Source organism: Sylvia atricapilla, chromosome 1 (assembly GCF_009819655.1).
Source record: "Sylvia atricapilla isolate bSylAtr1 chromosome 1, bSylAtr1.pri, whole genome shotgun sequence".
Lineage (NCBI taxonomy): Eukaryota > Metazoa > Chordata > Aves > Passeriformes > Sylviidae > Sylvia > Sylvia atricapilla.
In genome coordinates this window covers 46,092,770-46,116,196 of record NC_089140.1, presented here as the reverse complement: position 1 = coordinate 46,116,196, position 23,427 = coordinate 46,092,770, and the positions used below count along the sequence as shown (strand labels likewise).

General features: G+C 36.5%; 1 protein-coding gene across 7 annotated transcripts in view; it reads left to right on the top strand.

The window, feature by feature from the left end:
• NT5C3A (5'-nucleotidase, cytosolic IIIA) overlaps nucleotides 1-22,792 on the top strand; it is a 28,230-nt gene extending 5,438 nt beyond the window's left edge. The window contains exons 1-12 of one of the 7 annotated variants that reach the window (XM_066321706.1): nucleotides 9,356-9,387; nucleotides 9,775-9,881; nucleotides 12,479-12,529; nucleotides 16,835-16,933; nucleotides 17,377-17,446; nucleotides 18,128-18,174; nucleotides 18,323-18,408; nucleotides 18,661-18,750; nucleotides 20,025-20,187; nucleotides 20,513-20,713; nucleotides 21,444-21,541; nucleotides 22,632-22,792. In XM_066321706.1, the coding sequence (XP_066177803.1) occupies nucleotides 16,835-16,933; nucleotides 17,377-17,446; nucleotides 18,128-18,174; nucleotides 18,323-18,408; nucleotides 18,661-18,750; nucleotides 20,025-20,187; nucleotides 20,513-20,713; nucleotides 21,444-21,541; nucleotides 22,632-22,662 (885 nt within the window). In that variant the 5' untranslated portion in view covers nucleotides 9,356-9,387; nucleotides 9,775-9,881; nucleotides 12,479-12,529 and the 3' untranslated portion in view covers nucleotides 22,663-22,792. Of the gene's footprint in view, nucleotides 1-9,237; nucleotides 9,388-9,774; nucleotides 9,882-12,478; nucleotides 12,530-16,834; nucleotides 16,934-17,376; nucleotides 17,447-18,127; nucleotides 18,175-18,322; nucleotides 18,409-18,660; nucleotides 18,751-20,024; nucleotides 20,188-20,512; nucleotides 20,714-21,443; nucleotides 22,580-22,631 lie in introns of those variants that run through there. The other 6 variants (XM_066321677.1, XM_066321695.1, XM_066321686.1 and 3 more) reach the window with 6 other exon arrangements.
• The last annotated feature ends 635 nt before the right edge of the window (nucleotides 22,793-23,427 follow it).

The window sequence follows — 23,427 nt, the reverse complement described above, 5'->3', positions numbered from 1 at the left end:
GAGGAGGGGTTGGGTTTTTTTTAATTCAGTAGGTCTTGAAACCTACATTCTTACAAGGGATGGGTATGGGAAGATTAATTAAATCTATAATTCTACACTAGTTTCTTTAGAACTCATTTATGCAAGTTATAGCAGTTACCAAAAATGTACTGATGATCTATACCTGAAGGCTGCGTTCCAAGTAGTCGATGTAGACATGTCAGGATACAATATAGATTGTAGGTATAGGCTCAGAAGTGCTTGTTTGCAGCTTTCTTTTATCTTTCATATAGTCTTTCTCCAAGACAGAAAAGCAATCTTTCAATTACTCATTCTGCTCTGAAATATATTTACCTTTTATTAAATGCTTGGTATGTATTAAGTCATATTTTAAGTGACTGGATATTCTCCTGTTTGTGATAATTTGTTTTTACCAGTTGAGCTATAATGGCATCTGTCCTGTTAAACTCTTTTTGCAGCTTAAAATCAATAGCAAACACTGCAAGTCTTAAATGTTACCTTAATTGCAAGTCTTAAATGTTAACTTAACTGTCAAACAATATAAGCAGTAATAAGGGATATTTTTTGTCTCAATATGCATATCATTGCAAATTTGTTCATATTATGAATTAAAGTTACATAGCATTGCAATCATACCATTCAGTCTTGAGTTAACAAGAACTACTAGCTTTTATAGAAAGTATCTAAACTGATCAATATAAGCATTGAAGAGACCCAGGGTATGGATCCATGCATTTCTAAGTAGGAGAATACTAGTGGTGAATTCAATAGCAATGTACCTGTAAACGTAAAAATGTCACAGTTTGTGTAAGTCTGGACTGGAGACTTGCAAAATGCCTGGACTTTTGAAGTTCTTTCTTTTAAAAAAACCAACCAACCAACCAACAATCGTACCAAAACCCCCACCACAGCTGCCTTTTACCTGTTATTTTCACTTGCATGAATGACATCATACATGCAAAGTACATACCCTTTTCTGTGTTGCCTAGCTCCAGTTTGCAGTAATAGCCTTCAAGCCATCAACCACCACTCCTCCCGCCATGTGTGCATACACAAGCGTATTTTGTACAAGTGAGCTACAGTGTGTTCTTCACCTCCTACGACGGTTTATTACTGGAGAGAGCTTAAGGAAAAATGCTAGAAGAGAAGCCGACTGTTAGCTTTTATTGCTGTCCTGTGGTGCGTTTGTCGGTGCGGTGGAGCTGCAGCAGTCGGCTCCGAGCAGCAGGGGGCGCGCCGCGAGCCGTGTCCGAGGCGGCGGCCGCTGCGTCGGAGGGAACGTGTCCCTTAGGGAATCCTGGCCCACAGCGACGGCTTTTCTCGGCCACTGCCCCACCGCGCTCGGACACCTCCAGCTGAGCTGCTCCTGCTGCACCACAGCAGCAGCCACGTCTCTGCTGCCTGCCAGGTGCTCAGCGCTGAAATCAGGCTAAGCACAGCTGAGAGGCAGGAAAACCTCACAGCTTTTCTTCCTGGCTTCCTTTCCTAACCACTGTGCAGGGATAGAAGGCCAGATCAGACTGGGCAAGAGAGTCGATTATATTGTCCTGGAGAGTGTGTAAAATAAAAGTTAGGGTGTGAAGTCTGACTGACCTTCTTGCAGTCGTGGCACTGTGCAGCAGTGACTTGATCTGCAGCGACTGCTTCTTCCTGGGGCACAGTCTTCATGCAGCTCGTCTTGACCAGTTGCTGCATGTCAGTCTCCTTCTCCCATCCAAAAGTCATCAATCACCAGGGGTCAGCTGCTTTAAAACATCAGAGAACTTATGATTGCAGTAGGCAAAATTTTAGTCCAATGTCTATCATGCAGCAACTTGATGAGCAGTGTGCCATTAAATGGGAATCTGTGGCTGTTTTGTTAGTCAAGTCTTTCTTAGGCTTTTTGTGTAGAGCTTCTGATAGTTCAAGAAAAATAAATCAGTGTCCATTAAAAGTCCACAGAATTGTTTTAATTTGGCTAATCATCAAGAGTGCTTTGTATGAATGCAAAAAAAAAGAGAGAAGGCATTTTTTAGTACAAGTGGACATATGTTTGATGTTGCAGCACACTGGTGAAAGAAGACACCATGTTTAAATACTAAAAGTAACTACGGTATTTTCATTCACTAATATCTCAGAAGAATAGAGAACTGCACTGACTTACCTCAGAAAATAATTACAAAAATAAGTTTAAATAATATTTCTCTAAATTATAGCAATAATACCTATTGCTAAGAGGAAATGTGGCTTCTACTCTCATATCTATTTTTTAAAATAGTTAATTTATTTAATTTTGTATTATATTATATTTTTAAAGGGCTGGGGCAAAGCCCAGGCTTGGACACTGAAGATTCATTAAGTGTCTGAATATAGACTTTCAGAGCTGGGTTTGCCACCAAGAAAATTCCTGTTCAAATGTGCTTGTTCTTACTTGTTCCACACTCGATAACTGTCGTTTCCTTTCTGCGCATATAAAGATTTGTTTGTCTGCTCTGCAAATTGGATCACTGGAATAATCCAAGTTTATTTGTGGTATAGTTTTGGGTTTTTTTACCTAGGAGCTGTTTTTCTCTACCTTAATCTAACAGAATTAATACCACTGAAATATTCCATTAATCTTTTTCCCTTAAAGCTTTCTATCTTTGTCAGAATCTTACTAGTTATGAGACCAAAAATGTGATTTTTTTCACTCAGCAGCTATTATTGCAACACTTACTATTATCAGCTGCATCTGCCTTTGCAGTGATGGGTAAGCCTCAGTTTGGTCTGCATGTTCCCATGGGAAAATCATAAGTGAAACTGAAGGGTAGGAATTAGCACAAAGTAGTAGTGGTATTGGTACTTAAGCAGTAGTAGAGTGCAAATAATAGTAGTGATATTATTACCTGTTGGTTTTGAACACTTCCAGAGGACAGGTACACAGGCATACAAGAAATAAGGCATCTAAGTGCATCTTTGAATGGATTCAGCAGTGAGAAACACTCAGAAAATGAGATGTGGAGTCAAAACAATCCTTCATGCCTCAAGTCATGATGCTTCTGCCTGTTACCATTAAAAGGAGGTTTTGGTAGCTGTATTTCATCTTTATATTTAATGCAATTTTTTTCAAGGACTTTAAAAAAGGATTTGTAATCAAAGAGAACATAACAGTTAAAAACTTCATTAGTCTCAATGTGTAATTTAATTGGGATATTATATTAGCACTACATTATTACATGTAGTGTCTGGTAAGGTATTGTAGATTAAACTTTGTCCTGCTGACTTTGCTTTCAAACTGAGTCCCAAAACTCCACTATTCAAGGGTCAGAGTTTATTTGATCTAGATACAGCATTCTTAGGCTTAGTGAAAAAAAAAATCTAAGCAGATTTTTTTTTTCTTAGAAGCAGATAAGAGAAGAAGAGAATCAGCAGCAACTGCTTCAGTCCAAGCCTTGGCCTTAATGCAAATTCCATTCTAGATAGTGTTACATGGGAAGGTTCTAGGGAAACAAGCATTTAAGTTCTTTCAATGCATGTCCATGTAGATATAGACAAGATATTTAATTATAGAAGGTATACATGCAAATATACAGTTTGTAGGGAAAATAGTACAGCTCATCAAAATTGCCTTATTATGCAAGGTGAGCTTTTGCCTACCTGATAGCTAGTTAAGAAATAAGAATTTGTAAATGTAACACAATATGTTTACATACTGCCAGTTCCTAGAATTCTACAGTTTGCCTAGGTATTTTGAAGAAAGATTATTTGTACCAGCAGCCTCACCTGTAAGCATTCTTTAAGAAAGCACTAGATTCTGTGTAATGTGAGAGGGAAATGGATCTTTCAGGCAGGCAGACTCCACACACTCCATAGCAGTACTAAAGGAAAATGAGAGTACCACTCAAAAAAAATCTTATTTGTCAAAAATTAATTTTCTATATCTGTGTTTTATGAAGAAGAAATGGCAAGAAAAAGGAAGGATGGAGTTAAAACTAAGATATTTGTGATCAAACTGGAACATTATAATGAAAAGCAAATTATTCTCCTTGTCATTACATGTTACCAACAGGGAGTGCTGACTTGCCTTCCATGAAGTCTTAGCTCATACTGACAGAGTGATCTGTCTCACAGTGGTCTGTAACGGGCCCAAAGAAAGCATAGGAAAGAGATGATGTGTCATGAATCTTTTTGCTAGAATGATTTCTCTCCTCCAGCAGCTTGTATTTCAGAGGCAGTGTAACTTAGGATGAGCTTTTTTTCATGTTATTACCTAGTACCATTTTAAGGTTGTGTAAATTCACAGTATCAACAAAAGGGAATTCCACATTTTACTACTTTACCTAATTGTGTGACTTGTAGCTGACTCCTTTGTTTGGAGCCTCCCTCCTCTTAATTTTAGTTGATGACCTCTATGTCTTATACTGGAAGAGGTAGTCACAGATAGTGAACAATCTTTCCCTATTAACCCTTTCTAAGCCACCCTGTAATTTCCAGGTTAAGGAATTTTAGCAATATTCAATTGTTCATTGTATGAATATTTTCTCATGGCTCATTCTTACTGCCCTTCTCAGCACCTTTCCCAGGACTAGTCTACTCCCTGTAAGGTAGAGAAACCAGAACTGGTTTTGGTATTTAAGCCCCTACTTCATAATGAAGATATAAAGATTTTATCCAGAAAGTCCTGGCAAGCATAGGCATCAGTGAAATATATGTATGAAGGCCAAGAAAAAAGCTTCCACTTTCTTCTGCCGAACAATGAAAGGGTGTTACAACCTTGAGTTCTTCTTTCAATTCTGGTGCTTTAGAAGCTATTTTTAAAATTTAAGTGTAGTGTGATAAATTGTATTGATTTGAACTTGCTTACATTTAGAATATATTTATAATCTTTTTTTTTTTTTACAAGGGTAGGAGAGAAACAATGAAGATAAAAACCCCCATCAGTTTAAATTTGGCTAGGTAGGTGTGGTATGTCCTAGATACTCATTAGAAATGACTGAAGATCTCTGCATCATTTCCAGATACTAACTGATAACTAAATAATACATACCTTTTATTTTAGCCTGCCAGTTATAAAGGTTAATTCTCTCTACAGTGACAGAATGGGAACTAAGCACAGAGATGGGGTGATTCCCCTTATACACAATCAGAGAAAAAATGCCTGTCCTGACCAGTATTCATTCACCTCAGAACATACAGCACTGTTCTGTATGTTCTGTGCCTCTCATGTTCTCTCAGACTAAATTCTTGCCCAAACTAGTAATTGACAGGATCACATGAAATACTGGGAATGTAGACCTTAGTTACTATTAATTCTTCATCTTCTTGTAAGATTCAAAATGTCTGTTGATCTACCACCAAAAGAAATACCTTCTTTTAGAATTATTTTGTAAGCACAAGAAGAAGCTGCCTAAGGGACAATGATGCTACAATATCTTTTATTCTCTCATCAGAAAGATGTGTTAAACACAAGAATTGCTTAAAGAGTTGCTTTAGTGCGTGTGTTGACATTAAGCTTTGTGTTCAGTACAGCCATAAATGATCAGAGTATCAGATGATCACCAGTTTTCTTAAACTGTAAAGAAAGCTGGATCTCTGATCAGGTCAACAACTCTGTTAAAAAAGGTGTTGAATTTGTCTTGTGATACCATTGTGTATTGGTATCACATTGTCTTGTGTCAAACTGACACAAGATCCTCACCTTCTTAGCATGAGTCATCTCTGGATTTATTGCAATTTGTTGAATTCAGTCTTTAATATGTTCTTAGCACTTTTTTCATTTAAAGTGATGTTCAAGCTCATTGTTTTTAAAATTGCTTACACTCCCCACAAGTGATCTCTATGAAAGACACACACATTCTTATACAAATCATAGTTCTGTATCACATCATAGCAACTATAAATATGGCTACCATGGGTTTTTACACCAAACCTGTACTGCAAAGATAAGTGGTATCCAAAATTCCTGCAAGGCAACCTTCTAAACCTTTATGTACCCTAGTTTCATCAAACTGACCATTGATCTTACTTTCCTTGTAATTGTCACAGATATAAAAAGCTCTTCCTGGAATCATTATGCTGTTCATTAACTCAGTTCACTAGGGCATGAATAATAACCATGTTTGAGTACAGTTGGGTTGTATTGATTCCTTTCTTCTGCTTGGTCTTGGTACTTGAGTCCCAAGGTTCAGGTACCTTTCCCTGTCTCATGAGGTTATATTAAGTAAGCTGTTTTGGAAAATATGCACTAAGTAAACTTAAAACGAAAGCAAAATTAGACAACAAATACAGTTATTTAATGTAATGATAAAATCGATCCCTACAATAAATCAAGGTATTGTTCAGGTAAAGTCGAGCAACATACTAAATATATGAGGATGTATTCAAAAGTTGTTGTTCTGTTGTGGAAGGGTTGCTTAACAGGAATAAAAGCTAGTAAGCTCTTGACACTAGCTAATGTTTACACTGCAGACAGAATTAGGTCACCTCTAACTTTTGTAGAAAATAGTCTAAAAAGCCATGACCTCTTTCTTATCTTTAAAAGTTAATGTCAGTTTAGCTGAAGTATTCAGTTTATTAAAGAAAAAGCGCAGCTTACTTGCTTAGGCAATATACCCATGCTAATTCTTTCCACAAATGGATGCAGCTTAGGTCACGGGTGGAGAAGGACTGGTAGAACCAACTTTTATTTGCTTTAGACCAAAACTTGCGGTACTTCATATTTGAGAGCATCCTCTACAAACCAAGTTCACCTAACACGCGACAATATAAAGCTGAACTTTTTCCCAGTTTTACATAAATTATAAATCAACTAGTGTTTTCAGTGTTGTTCTTTTTTTCTTCTCTCTTTCTGCGTAGAATATTCTGTAGTCAAGATGTGGCCCTCAGCCAAAGAGAAAATGTTAAAATAGATTCTATCTGTTGAAATAACTACACCTCTCCAGTTTGTGGTTCTTAAAATATGTTTAAATGACCTTCCATATTTCAAGAGTAGAAATGTCATGCTGGAGTTTATTTCTCTCTCTTTAGAAAAATCCTCTTTCACCAGACTTTAAACACTGTAAACAAAATGCTCAACTGACTCAAATCAGCAGTAATAGAATGTGGTTAGTAGGAGCTGTTGTAATTAAAGTGTTGTATACAAAGATTTCTTGGAGTTGCAAAGACACTCTTGTTTTGTCGATGAGAAGTTTCATGTGCAGCATTTTCATTAAAGTGAAAGTACACTGTTGATAAAGAGAGTAGATATTTTTCTAGGAATTAGGTGTTGGCTGTATTAATGTTTACAGAAATTTTGCTCATGACATTTTCTAGGACTTTGACTAAGACTGTAATTGTTCATTTAGAATGCTTTCCAATTAGTCTGGTGTACCAAAAAACAGTCTGTAAGAGTTGGACATAATTTCTGTAACTCTTTTTTCTTTTTAATCTTAAAAAAATAAATAAAATAATATTTTTAAAACCACCCTGTTTTTGTTTCCCCAGCTTTCTGAAAGAGAAACTAACTTTCTTTAGATTCTTGACAGCAGTGGAGTTAATTTTCTCATTGAATCGTAGCTGAGGAATACCAGAATAGCAACAGGCCAGCTTGCTGACCCACCAAATCCCAGCCTCATCTATGAGGCTCACAAGACTCGTTTATATATAATACAAAAACATAAAAGCTCAAAGGCAGGTTCTTTGCAAACTGAGTGTATCAAGTGATGTCTTACATGAAGTACATGATTCATCTAGCAAGTGTATTTTACTTCATTATTCATAAGATTTTTTTTAACACTGGAAATCTAGCAGGGACATAAGCTGCAGCTTTTTGTTGTGCAAATAATTCATATTTACTCAAGACACTGCGCTATACTTATATTTCCCAAACACTATAAAAAGATGAATGAAAAGCATGCTGCCCGTATTAAAATACTATGAAGGGTAAAGTTCTCTGAATGTTACCTATTACAGCAGTGTACAAATGCTGTAACAAGTAGTTAAGTGGTAGCTATGAATCCTGGCAATACCAATGGCCAGGTAAGTTTCATTTAGTGTATACAGTCTTTGCAGGGAGTATGTTATATTTTGAACATATCTTTCAAACTCTTTTGTTGCTTCAGGATACAGCAGACCTTAACATACATTTAGGAGGATCTTGGTCAATTCTAAGAGGATAAATGTTGATTAAAGTTGCATGTTTTGTATTAGATAAAGTATTCACTTGAGTTGTTTTGTTGGCTCAAAACAGAGAACACCTCTGAAAACAAAAGGAAAGTGCACATGTAGGTCAGATACACTAAGGAATCCTGATAGACTACACGGTAGTCTACAGTTGGAATGTAGACACAAATATATGGATATACTGGACCATTCAGAAAGTCTGTTGGGTTTTTTTTTTAATGTAGAAAGCACACCCTCTTTTGAAGGAAATTTTCATAACTAATGAATTTCTGGAGTCCTGCTACTGTGGGAGGGTTTATGGCGTTACAGGTTTTGTACATGCTACACTTGTAACCTGCCCTTGCTTCAGCTCTGAGGATTGCACTGGTCACATTGGTGGCCATGTATGAATTGGCCTGTTGTTGGTGGTTAGTCCTGGCATCCTGAAACAGAGATCATAAACCTGAGGTTGAACATGAGTCATGGGGTAGTATAGAGAAGCTTGCACTGCTGCTAAAGCAATAGTCAGCTTTGCATGACACTTACAAGCATTTACAAAACTTAAAAATGTAATATACGATTAGACAATAGTTCCTTCATCCCCTCACCCTAAAAACTATTTCTTTTTAATCCATCTTCTATGTCACCTAGTTATGGTCTTTGATCAGGCAGCATGCCTAATGACAAACTTCTAAAATTATGTGGAGTTGCCTTGTCTCTCAAAAATCCTGACAAACAAGGCTCCTTCATTTCCTGTTTCAGTATCACACAGATAATTACAGCCAAAACAAAGATTAATTAATTCATTTGTTCTCTCTACATGAATAAATGTGTGCTACCTAGTAAACATTAATGAAACCATGTCAGTGAAGCTCTAAGAAATTTGTGGCACTATGCAACAGGAAATCCTAAAATATTTGGAAAGATTTTGTAAAAAGGCTAAAAAGTAATGAACTAATAAACTTCTGCTTTGAAAAACAAGTGCCTTCCTTTGTTAGAGCAGCCCAAATTTGCCTGCTGCATCCATGAAAGCTGTTCATTCAGTGAAGGTCAAAGGTTTTGTTGTTGGTGAACCAGCTGATGATCTGCAAGCCCGTCGGGCTGTACTGCTGAGCATAACAAACTGCTGTGCATTGCTGACGTGCGTCACAGGACTCTGGGGTTTTGCACGGGGATTAGTCAGGCTGTATTTGGAAACGCCCTCAACTGCACCCTGTGCTGCTATATTAGTGTGTCTCAAGCAAGAGGAATTTTCTTTTGCTTCTGCAGCTGCTCCTGCAAAACCCTCTGGTAAGTGTGTGCAGCTTCTGTCAGCGCTATCGACTCTGTCTTCTTGCCTGTGTTTTTAGGCCAAGGTTATGAGCTGAGGGCTTACTTACAGCTGTTAATTGTGACTGTGGAAAAAACTTAAAAAGCTGTATTTTTAAATTTAGCATTTGATAGCATAGAATGAGCAACGGCATCAAAGGAATAAGTATTCTTAGTGGTTTTCATTGAATAGGTTAATTCAACTAAAATGTTCCTCTACTTTTAAGACTATTCAGAAGTGTTGGTATTTTCACAGTGACGTCGCTATGTACCATGCATGTTGGCTTTTATTTTATACAGCAGGAATAGAAAGATCACATAATATGGCAGACCAATTCTTAAAAGGATTTGGTTGGTTTTTGTTGGCAGCCTGCATGCAAGCCCTGCATCTCTGGACTCTGCTTGCCACCTATGCTGTTGCAGTAGGACAAAATCAAGGACAGAAGAATCAAGAGTGCCCTAAGCTCAACGCACAGGTACTCTCCTTTAAAAACACAAGAGGGAACACTGTTGTCATGTTTTCTGTGAAAGCGCTCTCTCCAGATTTTTATAAGAGTTTGGTGGGTTTTTTTCCAAATTAAGTATCAGAACCCAGCACATTAATTATAAAAAGATGTAAATAGATTAACAAAGTAAACCAGGAAAAATTATTTTTAGTGTGCATCCTAGTCCATGTATTAAAATAGCTTAGGCAATGAACACATTTTCAGTTATTTCATATAACCTGTGCTGGGTATTTAGTTTTACAGCATGTTATCAAGCTACTGTGAAGATACTTAGTGTTCTGTTGTTTCATTGCCATAATAACTACTTTTTAGCTAAGTAGTCCTAAGGCTATTTCTTGGCAGAACTACTAAAATAGTAATTTGGTAATTACTAGTTACTAAGGATTTCTTACCATATTTGAGCTTGCATCATCGGAATATAAAATGTATTATGGTTTTGGGAATTATAAATTAGTGAGTCCCTGTCCTGAGCTCAGATCATGCTACCAGAGTGCCCAATAACTAGTAAAGTTTTCCTGACAACCTGCACATAATGGAGTGACTGATGGGATTACCAGTACCTTTTGATGTTCCTGTCTAAAATATAAGCCTACTAACAGTTGGGGCAGCTAAGAGAAACCTCTGTTGCCCTTATGGGCCAGAATTCAAATTGTCTGAATTACAGGCTGTCTTGCTTTATACTTATATAACATATGGAGGAAAAGATCCTCACAGTGTCCTTCTGTGGATTTTGTTATGGCTCCCCCTGCTTCTTGCAACTGAAATGTTGCAAGTAGCAGAAGTTAAATGGAGAAGCTTGCATGCTTTTCAGGAGTTTTTTTAAGCTTTTTTTTTTTTTTTCTAGAGCAAGTAATGTTCTGTGATAGTAGCCAAAAAAAAAAAAAAAATCAAAACAAACAAAAAAAACCCACACCTACTGGAAAATAACAAGTAAATTAAGGAATGTGTCCCATTTCTTCATATGTTCACCAAACTGTTACTTTCTTCCACCAAGAACACCAAAACCAGTTTCTGTAGCTTCTGGGTATCAACTTTCACAGCTATCACTGCTACCATGCCCTGCCTTTTTTGGTGCATGTCCATAAGTGAATATATGTGATAGCTAGTCTAAGACCTTGAAATCATGCATCTGCAGTTCCCAAAATAAACATCATTTAGTCTTGGTTTATATTCTCTTACCTGGAAGCTTTCACCATAGATTAGAATAAAATTTACAAATAATCTGCCCCTATCCAATTTATCACTTTGATTTCCATTTGCCTTGCTCAGAAATAACATGGATAAGTGCTCTCTCCCTGCCAGCCCACCCTTGTGTTTTCTCTCTATCAAAAGATAACAGGTTTGAAACCTAGTCTAGTCTAAGGCAGGTTTATCAATAAAGTAGGAAAATAGAAATTGTGTTGTACTTGAAATTCACATACTGTCTATAGCATTACAGCTAGATCTTTATTTAGATCTTATGTATTGCCCTATCCCTTTTATGACGTTATGGTAATCTGAAGTTTTGTGGAGTATTTTAATACATTTCCAAGTGTGAGAACAGTTCTTACTGTGATTCCGAATTACTGACATCTAACAAAGTACTCTGTCAATCATTGATATTTTCTCATAACATTTTGTCCACCCAAAATCCAGGGTGTTTACTTAGGAATGATTTGGATTTTGGGAGACTTCCATACTAGATGAGTCTTTATAAAATAAGAAAACTTGGTATTTGCCAAGTAGTGTAGGCTTACAGGGTGTCAGTATAAAAATACTCTGCACCAGTTTTTTATGTCCTTCGTCAAAGCATTACTTAGCAGACTTATGATGACAGCCTCCTACAGTTTGGGTTATTAGTAATATTTCAGGCTCTGTGTCTAGAGTTGATTGTGAAATGAGCCATATCTCTTTGTAGTTAAGATAGCAAGTAATTCATCAACTCATCCTTCCCTATTTCAAATTACTGACAGTGAAAACAAAAGGTCACTCAGTTGATCTTTGTATGGAGTTTTTTATTTGACATTTTTAAAATTTTGTGTTAATCATCGGGACTTGTTTTACTGTATAGGGGGAGGAAAGTAACTGCTCTATCTCTAACACTTAGTAGATTGAAAAATTCAGTATAATCCTAGCTCCAGAACATGACATTACTCCTTGGGGACACAATCAGTTATTAATTTCCTGGGATGCCTCATTGGAAATGCCTACAATGTCAGCTGCAAATTCACTTAGATCACTAAAATGAATGACAGGTTTTATCACTAGCAACTGTTTTATAATCAAATTGACACAGCATGCACTTAAAAGCACGCTGCCTCTCATACTAAGAAGTATGTATGTACTAAGAAGTACATACAACTTGCATATTAAGCAGCACTTGGATACATAAAAGCAGTTCTGTTTGCACTTCTGTTATCCAGTGGTATATAAGAAATGCCATTTCAAAATTAGAATTCAGTGCTGTCCTTATGACAAATACTTCTCTTTATTTAACCCAGCTACACAGATGCATGTCTTATGTACTAAATAGATTTGTAATTTTCTGAACTATCCTTGTTGTAAATGACCCATTCTGTGGTTTGTAGGACTGGGGGATTTCCAAACCTGCGTGAATCCATTACTGTTCATTCCTCAAGGTATGGCCACAACATTCTTAGTTACAAAATAATTTCCTACATCCTTATTCCAGGTACCTGCTATCACAAACAAGCAGATAATCTTTTTCCTTTTCATAAATCCAACTAAGCTCAGCCTTTAAAATGATATTTTTCAGTTTTGTTTTTCCTTCTCTCAAAGGCTCCTTAAAATTGTCAGAGACTGGAAACTAAAATGTATTTGTGGCTAGTGTATATGCCAACCACAAATTACCCTTGTGAGTTGTCATACATGTGTTTTAAGCTCAGCCTCTGAGCTATTCAGTAGCATACAGATACTCTTGGTAAGAAAGCAAAACTCTTCTCACACTTTTATAATATTACATATATATATATATATATATATATATAATAAACAGGGGCACTTAAGTGATAAACCATTATGTACTTTAGATGTCACAATGAATTATGAGTTCCTTTTCCTGTGCTTGTATAGTTTTAGTTCTGTATGTAGAAGCTCCTGGTTCTGAAAGGCTTCCTTGACTTGGTTAAGTGCTGTGGAGATTTTTGCTTGGCTGCTTTTCTATCTGTGCTCATCCCAGTCAACTGGTGCATCAGAATTTTGGGAGGTTCATGTGCACACTGAGTTGACTGCTTGAATTTTCTTAAACAGTAAATAGAAACAAAAATTTTATCAAATTGACTGAACTTTTAACCCTTTGCTCTTTCATCTGTCTTATCAGTTCTTTCCAACTAGAATCTGCTTTTCTCTTTCAACTCTGAAGAATGGCAAATATGCAACAATGTTTGCAACAACAGCTAAACTGGGCAGAAGTGTAAAACATTAGAGGAGAGAGTTTCCCAGAAAATTGGTGGCTGCAGTTTCAGTTTCATTTACACATTCCTTAGACAGTTTCACTTACTTCTACTGTAATAATGATAAAGACTAAATTAAAGAATTGCTACTTAATGCTCAGTTGCAAATATTAATACAAGGAACTAGTGATGAGAAAAGTGGCTATTTTGTCTCACTGTATTTGTCTGAGGCGTTATCAGCTATCACATTCATAATGTAGACTTGTTTTTTCTTCTGAAAGTGCCTGTGAGACTGAAAATGTCTGGGTTATACTTGCTGCAGAAGACTTTCCCCCACCCCTAAATTAAAATACTCTTCAACTAGTTCATGTGCAAAAGTTAAAAGTGTGTTAGAAATAAATTAATCTTATAAACTGATCTTGAGTAGGAGTTTACAACATCAAAGCAGGAAGCTTTCATCACATTTACAATCTTAAGCAATGTCTTGTTTAACATGATCTACTAAAGTGTTTACCAAGATCTATTCCTCAGGTTGTTTCAGAAACTTACGAAAGGGCTCAGTCTGAAATCAAACAGTACCAAACAATCCAATTTTCCTCGTCCAGTCCCTTCCTCTGATCTCTCTATCTACCCCAACATCTGTTTAAGTTAGTTATATTAGGAAATCTGTTGCTTAGTATCTAAGTAAACCAAATAGTACTTGAACTACTTCTTAGAAAAGTATGCACTTAGATTTCACTGTTTAATTTTTGCATTCCAAATCTAAATTTATATATATAATTTGCTGAAAGTTAAAGGAATTAGATTAGTCAATTTACAGTAAAAAAATCACCAAACTTCGTCAAAATGCTTTGGTAAATGTCCAAAGTCAATGTGCTTTGTGTTTCATTGTAAAAATATTGTATATGCAGGAAAAAGTGGAAAGCTCACTTTTGTTTACCAGTATCATATAACATACAAAAGAAATACTGTAAAGCCCCTTAAAAGAGTTACAGATCATTAATATTTTGGTTTGTGAAGCTAGATGTGCTGCTAAACGTGAATAAAGAAATACTTTGTAAAGGTATATCTCAAAAGATTAGTGACTTATTTAATAGACATTATTCAGGAATTCTATTTCTTGTCAACGCTCATTAGCTTTCTCAATGACTCCCAGCCTGGGAAGCAGCTAAGAGCTGGAAGTCAATCCTAATGTACTTCTTGTGACTTCACTGTGCTAAAAGAAGTAGTAGCAAGGCACTGCAACAACACAAGGAACTCAGGGATAATGGCTTAGGAGATACCACTTTTACAGAAAATGTCTTTGCCAAAGGATCAGAAAGGAAAACCTTAATTCTTCTAATCAAAGTGGAATTAATACAGTTTGTTTCTTTATGAGATTTTTAAAGGAAAGAAGTATAGAATACCCTGTTCAGGACAGAATTTTTGACAAAGATACTGTGATATAGGTGAAAAATTTTAATGGCTGGAAAAACTTGGAAATTTATCAGAGAACCATGATTAGGGTTCTAGAAGGATTTCTGTTTTCAGCAGTGTCTTTGAGGGTATCAGCCAGGAAATAACCATTACCACAGTGGGATTAGAATTATTTGTTATACTGAAAGGTAGGAGCACTGACATGGAAGAAAAGATACAATCCAGAAGACTAAATGTAAAATTTAACACTTTTCACAAATACCTATTTCTTTCTAGGAGTCATTTTGAAGAATATTTGGTCATTACCAACTGAATTTGAATCGTTCTCACAATATTACTGCTAACATAGGGCTTGTATTTTAATGTACATGCGAAGATGCTACCTGAAGACAGGGCCAAAGTGGCCCTTCAGCCGAGGCCTTGTCAGAGCAGAAAGGTTTTACCCACAATCATGGATGCTGTGTTGGAAAAATAATATTGTTCAAGTGGGTAGGCCAAGACAATATTAAGAATTATCAGAGATTTAGAAAATTGTGTTCTGCAAAAGAAGATTGAAGAACACTGGGGTTTTACATTCAGATAGAAGGGAAAAATTTATCCAGTAAGCATCTGAGAAAAAGAAAGTTTTTCTCCAAGTTGAATGACTTGAAATACAGTAAGAAAGATTAGACATTAAGCAAACATTTATGTTTCTAAACATAAAGGTAGTTAAGGAAAATGAGGAATATGTGAGTGGAGGTTTTGAAGAATGAGTTAGATGAGCCTCTGCTCACCTGTTAAGGATGTAGCTGCAATGTTTTGCTCCCACCTGAGAACAGAGTGGACTAGAGCTGATATTTCAAGGTATATCTAGATCCTTCTTGTGTCTGGCACACAAGTGTCTTTTCCCTTAGAAAAACATATGTTTGCAATACTTAAAAATGCTACCATTTTCTTATGTGATAAGCAAATTGCAATTTGACTGCAAATTTGCTGTTACTAATGAAGAAAAGACTTAGTAGCATCAAGAGCTGGAAGAAAGAGTTCTGCATGACTTACTGACAATTGGTGATACAAGAACTCTGGATCCAGAACTGTCCTGAAAGAGAAGCTCTCCCACCATTTTTTATTTTTTTTTAGCTCATTGCAGCAAAGATTACATGCTAGCTATAAGAAAAGGAAGGCTGAAGGATCAGAATGTTAAAAATTTAATTCTTAACATTTTATCATTTCTGAAGTTTTATACACAGAAAATAAAGTCTTTCTACTCATAAATGCCTGTTTAGGCAGATTGCAAATGTCCGATGCCTTTTTTATAGAATGGGTCCGTACATGATTATAAAGGAAATAAATATATGCTACATTGGGAACTTCCTGTAAATAAATAGCTCTTTTACTGTTCTTCTATTTCGAAGGTAAACTCTTAGAGTAAACAAAGGCTTGGGGAATTGTTTGGGGAAGAATGGGGTTTTGTGGGTTTGGATTTTTTTTTCTTGTTTTACACCAAATACAGCATTTATCATAACATTCAAGAAATATACTTCATCCAAAAGGAATATACAGTGTGATATCATGTGTTATTTCAAAAGTGTGCAGTGAAATAGGTAATGGTTGTAATTGATGGACTGGCTAAGGAGGAGGGATTACTGCACAGCCTTGTTGTATTGAAGTACTCAGTTGACACTCATTCAGCATTCTCAAGGAAACAATGGATGTCTTCTTTACCTCGGCTGATACTTTAAGGGCATATTAATTGCAAAGAGAGTTAGTTTTATGGTTCACCATCTCCTAGTGACATATCTGAATCACAAGATGATCCCATATGTCCTGTTCCTACATATCTCCCTTTATTCCTACAAATATAATGACCTTTTCTGTGAGTGTCAACTTATTGACTAATATGACATTAGGAAAGGAAATGAAAACAGATGTTGCAAGCAAACAGAACAGTACAGTCATTAATATATCCAGAGTATTTTCTGTTTCTTCTTACTCTTGTCTTTCTGTCCTGACCACGTCCTGATGTCACATGAAACTGTTTGTAGATGCAGAGCTTCCAATCTGATGGACAGCAGCTACTGCCTAGTAAGTTTTCCATTCCAAGTGTATTTATGTCTTTGTTCTTACTCTTCACAGATGCCAGAATTTCAGAAGAAGACTGTCCATATTAAGGACCCAGCAAGAGTAGAGGAGATTATTTGTGGCCTCATCAAAGGTGGAGCTGCCAAACTTCAGGTAAAGGTGTAACAAGTTTGGAGTAAAAGCAACTGTGGGATTGTTACTCTATGCCAAAAAAATTAAGCATATCTATATATATGTAATAGAATTCAACCTTCAAGAAATCTCCAAAACTTAGGCATGTTAACTCTTTTAATAGCCCTTGTTGATTCAACCGTAACTCAGCCAGACACTAGTTAAGGAAATAACATAAGCATAGAAGCTTAGTAATTTCAGGAAATATTCTCAGCAAAGGAATGAGAAAAACAGTTTTGTTAGAAAAAATGTTACTCTTCTGGGATATGCTAGCTTCCATGACAATGGCTCAATAGAATAGGGAGGCTTCTGTGCCACACATGCTACTCAGCTGCAGCTATTGTTGATCGTTCAGAATTACTAGCCATTCTTTATTTTGTTCCTCTATGTTGTAAGACAGTTTTGCTTTTTCTTTCCTTAAATAGATTATTACAGATTTTGATATGACATTAAGTAGATTTTCCTACAATGGAAAAAGATGTCCAACTTGTCATAGTGAGTACTTTTTTTTATAGATTTATTTGTTCGCTCCTTTTAGTTTTTCCTATATTTTAATTTTCTATTCAATTTATTTCCTAATGAGATTTTATACTGACTTGTTACCTAATCTGTACATTCTACTGACAAAGTATTCTAGTGACTGTGTTTTTATGTGTATATATATATATTAATTAAAATCTGTGTGAATTAAAACAGATAAGTTGCCATTCACAATTAAAGCATTAAACTTTGCACTCTCAGATATTAGTGGCAAAATGTGGTATGGCTGACTTTTGTTTTTCAAGAGCCCATCATAGTTCTGACACCTGCAAGAACCAGATAGTAAACGCCTTAGAATTCTTGGCAATTTTATCCTTATGCTGTAGTCTTTTGGAACAAACAAGACGTGGGAAATTGAAAACATATAGGATGCTTCAGGATGATTTTGGAAACAATTAAATCTCAAGAAACAGATCCAAAGCTTGTAACTGACCTTGTAACTCAGAGATGAAGGGAAGGGCATCTTTACACTTACGAAGAAAAATGTGCTTTTTGGTGGTTGCTGGTAAGAAGAGTTCTGAGGAAGCATATTGGTATGTCACGAGACATTGTCATCTGTGCCATTTACAGTGTTGTAGAGCAAAGTAAAGAAATGTACTGTCTTGTTTGACTCTCTTTTTTTCACCCCTTTCCCAGACATCATTGATAACTCTAAGATCATCACAGATGAGTGTCGGAAAAAGGTAAACAAAAAACCTATGAGCATTTGGTTTGTTGTACAGATACCTGTCATTATTTCCTGATAAGAATTTTGTTTTGATTACTTAGACCAAATACCAATGTATTTCATGAAATATATTAAACATCATATGGGGTTTTTTTTCCCTTCAGTTATTGCAGCTGAAAGAAACCTATTATGCCATTGAAATTGATCCAGCTCTCACCATTGAAGAGAAATACCCATATATGGTAGAATGGTAAGAGACACTTATTTTCAGATTGTATTAAGATTAGATTTAGTAAGTTTTTAAAAGCAAATTAATGGCAGTACTTAGCTTTTAGCTGTCACATTAACTGAATTAATCTCTTAAAGTTTGGTACAACTGGTTTTGTTTTGCTCTCAACGTGAATAGGCAAGAATTAACCATACAGGATGCTTTTCATCATGCAATCTAATGAAAGGTGACCCTTCGTAACCAACATTCAGCCCATTTTTTGTTTATTTCTAGGTACCATAAATCTCATGCACTACTCATTGAACAAGGCTTACAGAAGGACAAGTTTGCAGAAATTGTAAGAGAATCTGATGTTATGCTGAAGTAAGTTTCTTTTGATTTGAATTATATCAATCTCTTTCAGAGTATTTTCTGTCAATTCTTCCTGAGTGTTGGGGGGGAGGAGAAAAAAAGAAAAGGGAAATTTAAAAAACCCACATAGGTTCCTGAGAATGAGACACCTTATCCTTGGACCACATTGAGCTCTCCATGTTCTCCATGTAACACACTTAATTGGTGTGTTGCATCTAAATGCAGACAATAATCTCTAATAATATATAAAGCAGAAGTCTGGAACTATTTTTAGTCCCTTCTCTACAAGATTAATTTTCTGTAGACTTTCATCCTCTTTAAATTGCACTGGTGATCCTTTTCTTTTTTTAAGAGCAATGTAAAGTTTAACTTAATTCCTTTAGGAAACACTTGAGGAACACGTTTCATATGTTGTATTAAAAATTGTTCTTCCTCTGTGGCTGAAAGCAAGTTTAAAAGACAGCAAAATCCTTGTTCAAAATGTGCTATGGCTTCCACCTCTTTGAAAGCCCTCTAAACCTGTCTGTAAATTGTGGAATACTGAAACAGAATGTTAGAATTTAAATTGTAGAAGTATTTGTTTATAACACTGACTGAATCTTTATGTTTTGTGCAACAGACAAGCTCCCAATCTCTGCCTGTCTGAAAACCTAAGTCCATGTGGATTGAATCTTCATCCGCAAGCTAAAATTCTTTCCAGACCTTTCACAATACTTTTTTAAAATGTAAAATTCTACCAATCTATGTCTGTATGGAGAAAGCATATAGAAATAATATTACTTGTTCTTCAAATACTATACATAGGGCACTGAGTACTAAAAAACTAAAAACAGGAGAGAGCAACAATAAATGTTTTCAAGATTAAAAAGCAAAATTTGTTTTATAGTAATGACCCTATAGAAAGTCACATATTTAAGCGAGGAAGAGTGAAAGGAAATGTACAGCCTGATAGTAGCTAGAGTGAGGTCTGCTAGCTGCTTGCTTGTTCTGGAGCACTTGGGCAGGGGGAAGTGTTTTTAAATCTTTAAAACATGATTAGATATTTTTGGGGGAAAAATTATACAGATCAAGACTAAACAGCTTGATGCAGCAGTTTCTTGCAAACATGCCTTGTGTTAGGTTGATGGTTCTTGCTGACCTGAAAAGGTGAAATAAAAGAAATGCAGTAAAGTGCACAGGAAATACTAACTCTTTTCCGAAGATGATGTGATTGTCTCCTAAAATCTCAGACTTTTCTTGGCTTTCTTTATTTGAGATTTGATTTGTATTTGTATTCTGTATTGCAGAGAAGGGTATGAGAACTTCTTTGATAAGCTCAGTGAACATAATATTCCTGTGTTCATATTTTCTGCTGGGATTGGCGACATTCTTGAGGAAGTAATCCACCAGGCTGGGGTCTACCATTCTAATGTCAAAGTGGTTTCCAATTTCATGGATTTTGATGAAAATGTATGTATGAGATAATATTTTCTTATCAAATATGTTTGATAAATACCACATATGTTTGTGGTATTTAGTAGCTTTTTTTACACACTACAAGATAGATGTATATATAGAGATATATACACTCCTCTGAGCAGGGAGAATCACTGCCTGCCTGCTCTTAACTGTGCTGTCACTACTGTGACATTATTCTAAACTAATTTATCTTGTTCATCAGCACAGATTATGTAGTTCAATCTTGGCTCAACAGTAATATCACCTCTTCCATTCTAGATTCTGTCCTGCCTGAATGGTACCAGAAATAACTCCAGTGTTGCTTTTTTTCCCATAGGGAATATTAAAAGGATTTAAAGGAGAATTGATTCATGTTTACAACAAACATGATGGTGCCTTGAAAAACACAGAGTACTTCAAACAGCTAAAAGACAACAGCAATATCATACTGCTGGGTGATTCTCAAGGCGACTTGAGTATGGCAGATGGAGTAGCAAATGTTGAGCACATTCTTAAGATCGGCTATCTCAATGATAAAGTAAGTAGCCTTACATAACCTTGTAAGCTTTGGATGGAACACTGGGAGTTAGAAACAGGTTCATTATAATATGGTTCAGATATCAAACCAAGTCTTTAGCCTATATTTGGGCTTAAATTTCAAACATTTTTCATGGATTTTTTTCTAACCCATAACCTCAGAGCCACAAGTATATTGCCTTGGGTTTTGTACAGAACTACTTCCAAAGAGGTGTCTCCTAGAGAAGTGAAATTCAGAGGCTGTAAAAATTAATTCTCTTAAATTCCTGTGGCCTCTCCTCCTGTCAGTACTGAATAGATAATTGAGAAAAATTATAATCTCGCAAATAACAAATCCAGGCAGTGTCTCCTCTTTTTCTTTTAATTTTTGGGGGTTTTAAGTGACACTTGACTGATTATTTGCTAACTTATAATGAACATCCATTTGCATTGAGGAGGGAGAAAACTACAGTTTTATATTTCTCCCTGCCCTTGCAGAAGTAGTTCTTCTTTCCGTACCTCTGTGTGTGAGACCTTGGAATAAACGTGTATTACATCCTGGAATGCACTTTAGGTCAGGCCACTCCTACTGCATCCTCCTGTAGAATTCACTTGTAGGAGTGATACATTATTTGCATGGCTTATTCCCAGAATTTGGTGGAAAGATTGAGCAATATTTTAATGATAAAAACTCTTTCAATAATTAATTCTATTACTAAGGTGGTCTTTCTCTTCATCCCTTCTGCAATTAGGTAGATGAGCTTTTGGAAAAATACATGGACTCTTATGATATTGTCCTGGTGAAAGATGAATCCCTGGAAGTTGCCAACTCCATTCTACAGAAAATCCTGTAAATTGCAGTCTCAAGTCACTCCATTCCTTCCAGGAGGCAACTGGACAGAAGAGCACACATGTGCTATCTTAGATGTGTTTATTACTCATTTACGGAACTGTTTGATTTAATTTAAAACTTTTATCTTCATTTTGGTATTATGGGATATATATATGGTATCAGTTGTCAACTACAAGTTCCTTTTACTGCTGTTACGCTGTTCTTTATTGTCTCACACTCCTGTTATAACGAGATCTAAATTGGATTTATAGATGTGATAAACTGCTGCTGATGGGATACTGTGGTTCAGTCCTTTTTAATCAGGCATTTCAGAGGAGCATTTTATAAAACGTGGCTATTTTGTAAAATTGAAGATGTAAATGCTCTGTAAAGAGAGTGTGCGTTTGTTGCTTTTTCAAAGACATTTCAGTCTCAGCTCTACTTTGAAGGATCTTATTCACATGCTACATAGTTTCACACAAGTTTTTCATACATAAATTTTTCTTCAGTAAAAATGCTTCTATGCACCCAATTCGGGCAAAGCGTTTCTTCTTCTGGTATTTTTGCATCACTGCAAAACATTCTCTATCCTTATTGTTTCTTTATCTTCTATGAAATGGGAAGAATGTTTTAAGTTAATGTGTCTGAGATAAAATTTCCCATCCTTGTAACAACAGAGAGTTTCACAGCTGAGAGTCCACAGCCTGCCTGCAATGAGCAGGGGCATTCTCAACTAGACCAGGCTGCTCAGAGCCCCATTTCCATACCCTAACCTTGGATGTTTCCAGGGATGGGGCATCTCTCACCTCTCTGGGCAACCTGTGCCAGTTTCACCACCCTCACCACAAAAAAATTATTCAGAAAGTGTTTCCCCTGTACTGAGCACAACTGCACCTCTCAGCATTTTGTACAGTGATACAGCCTAATACAGCCACAATCTCAGAAGCTTGCTCAGATATGTTGCAGCATAAGTTAAAGATGATGTTGTGACCCTGCTCCTGTGAGGTCTCAGCTGTACTAAATCTATTCATTAATAAAAGAGAGCAAATCATACAACTGCCCTAATGTGCAATATAATCATTGTTCCCCTTTGCTTTCTTTTATACAGAGCAAAAACTGTGCCATCTTCCATTCCCTGAGGAACTGTAATGAAAATGTAGGAGAGCTTAGATCTGCATTCTCTTCTACCAGAATTAATACACATCTCAAGAAATGGCCTCTTTCCTTACAGACTGTGGTCTGTTATTAAAATTGTGACTTGTGACCAGACGCTTTTTTTCTGAATCAGCAGCTTTACATGTGTTATTACAAACCTGCTAGAACTTTTCTGAGAAAGGGAGAGAGATGATAGTTTCCATACCCCACCTCTGCATCCTCTGCAGTAAAATGAAATTAATTATCCCTGTATTTTGAATGCAGGGCAGAGGCTCAATGCACAATCTGAGGTAGTGTGAGCATCCTTTCACAAATCACATGGCACATGCTGTGCCATCAGGGAACTGCTGAACACAGGGACCTTTTAGAAATTCCAGCCTGCATCTAGAATAGGCAGAGTGTTTGAAGGTTGATGTCTTCCATGTACAAAACCTATGGTCAAGCAATTCCTTTGGTCTAACACAGGGACAGCCAGGAGGCCAGAGGGAGCCTTGAGAAGAAAACCAGTAGAACAACCAAGGTGAGGATCTTGAGGATAGTGCCTTGGCTGCTTCCATTCCAGAGGCATGACTCAGGCAGCAGCAGCAAACTGGAAGAGCTGAAAGCACCCTGGCAGTGCCAGGGACAGGAGGAGATGGGAGCAACAGCTGCCTGTCAGCCAGAGCCAAAAGATGGGGAGAGCTTGTAGGCAGCAGCACAGCTGCTGAGTCAGCGGTCACAGGGCCTGGCTGTGAAGTTTGGCCCAGTCC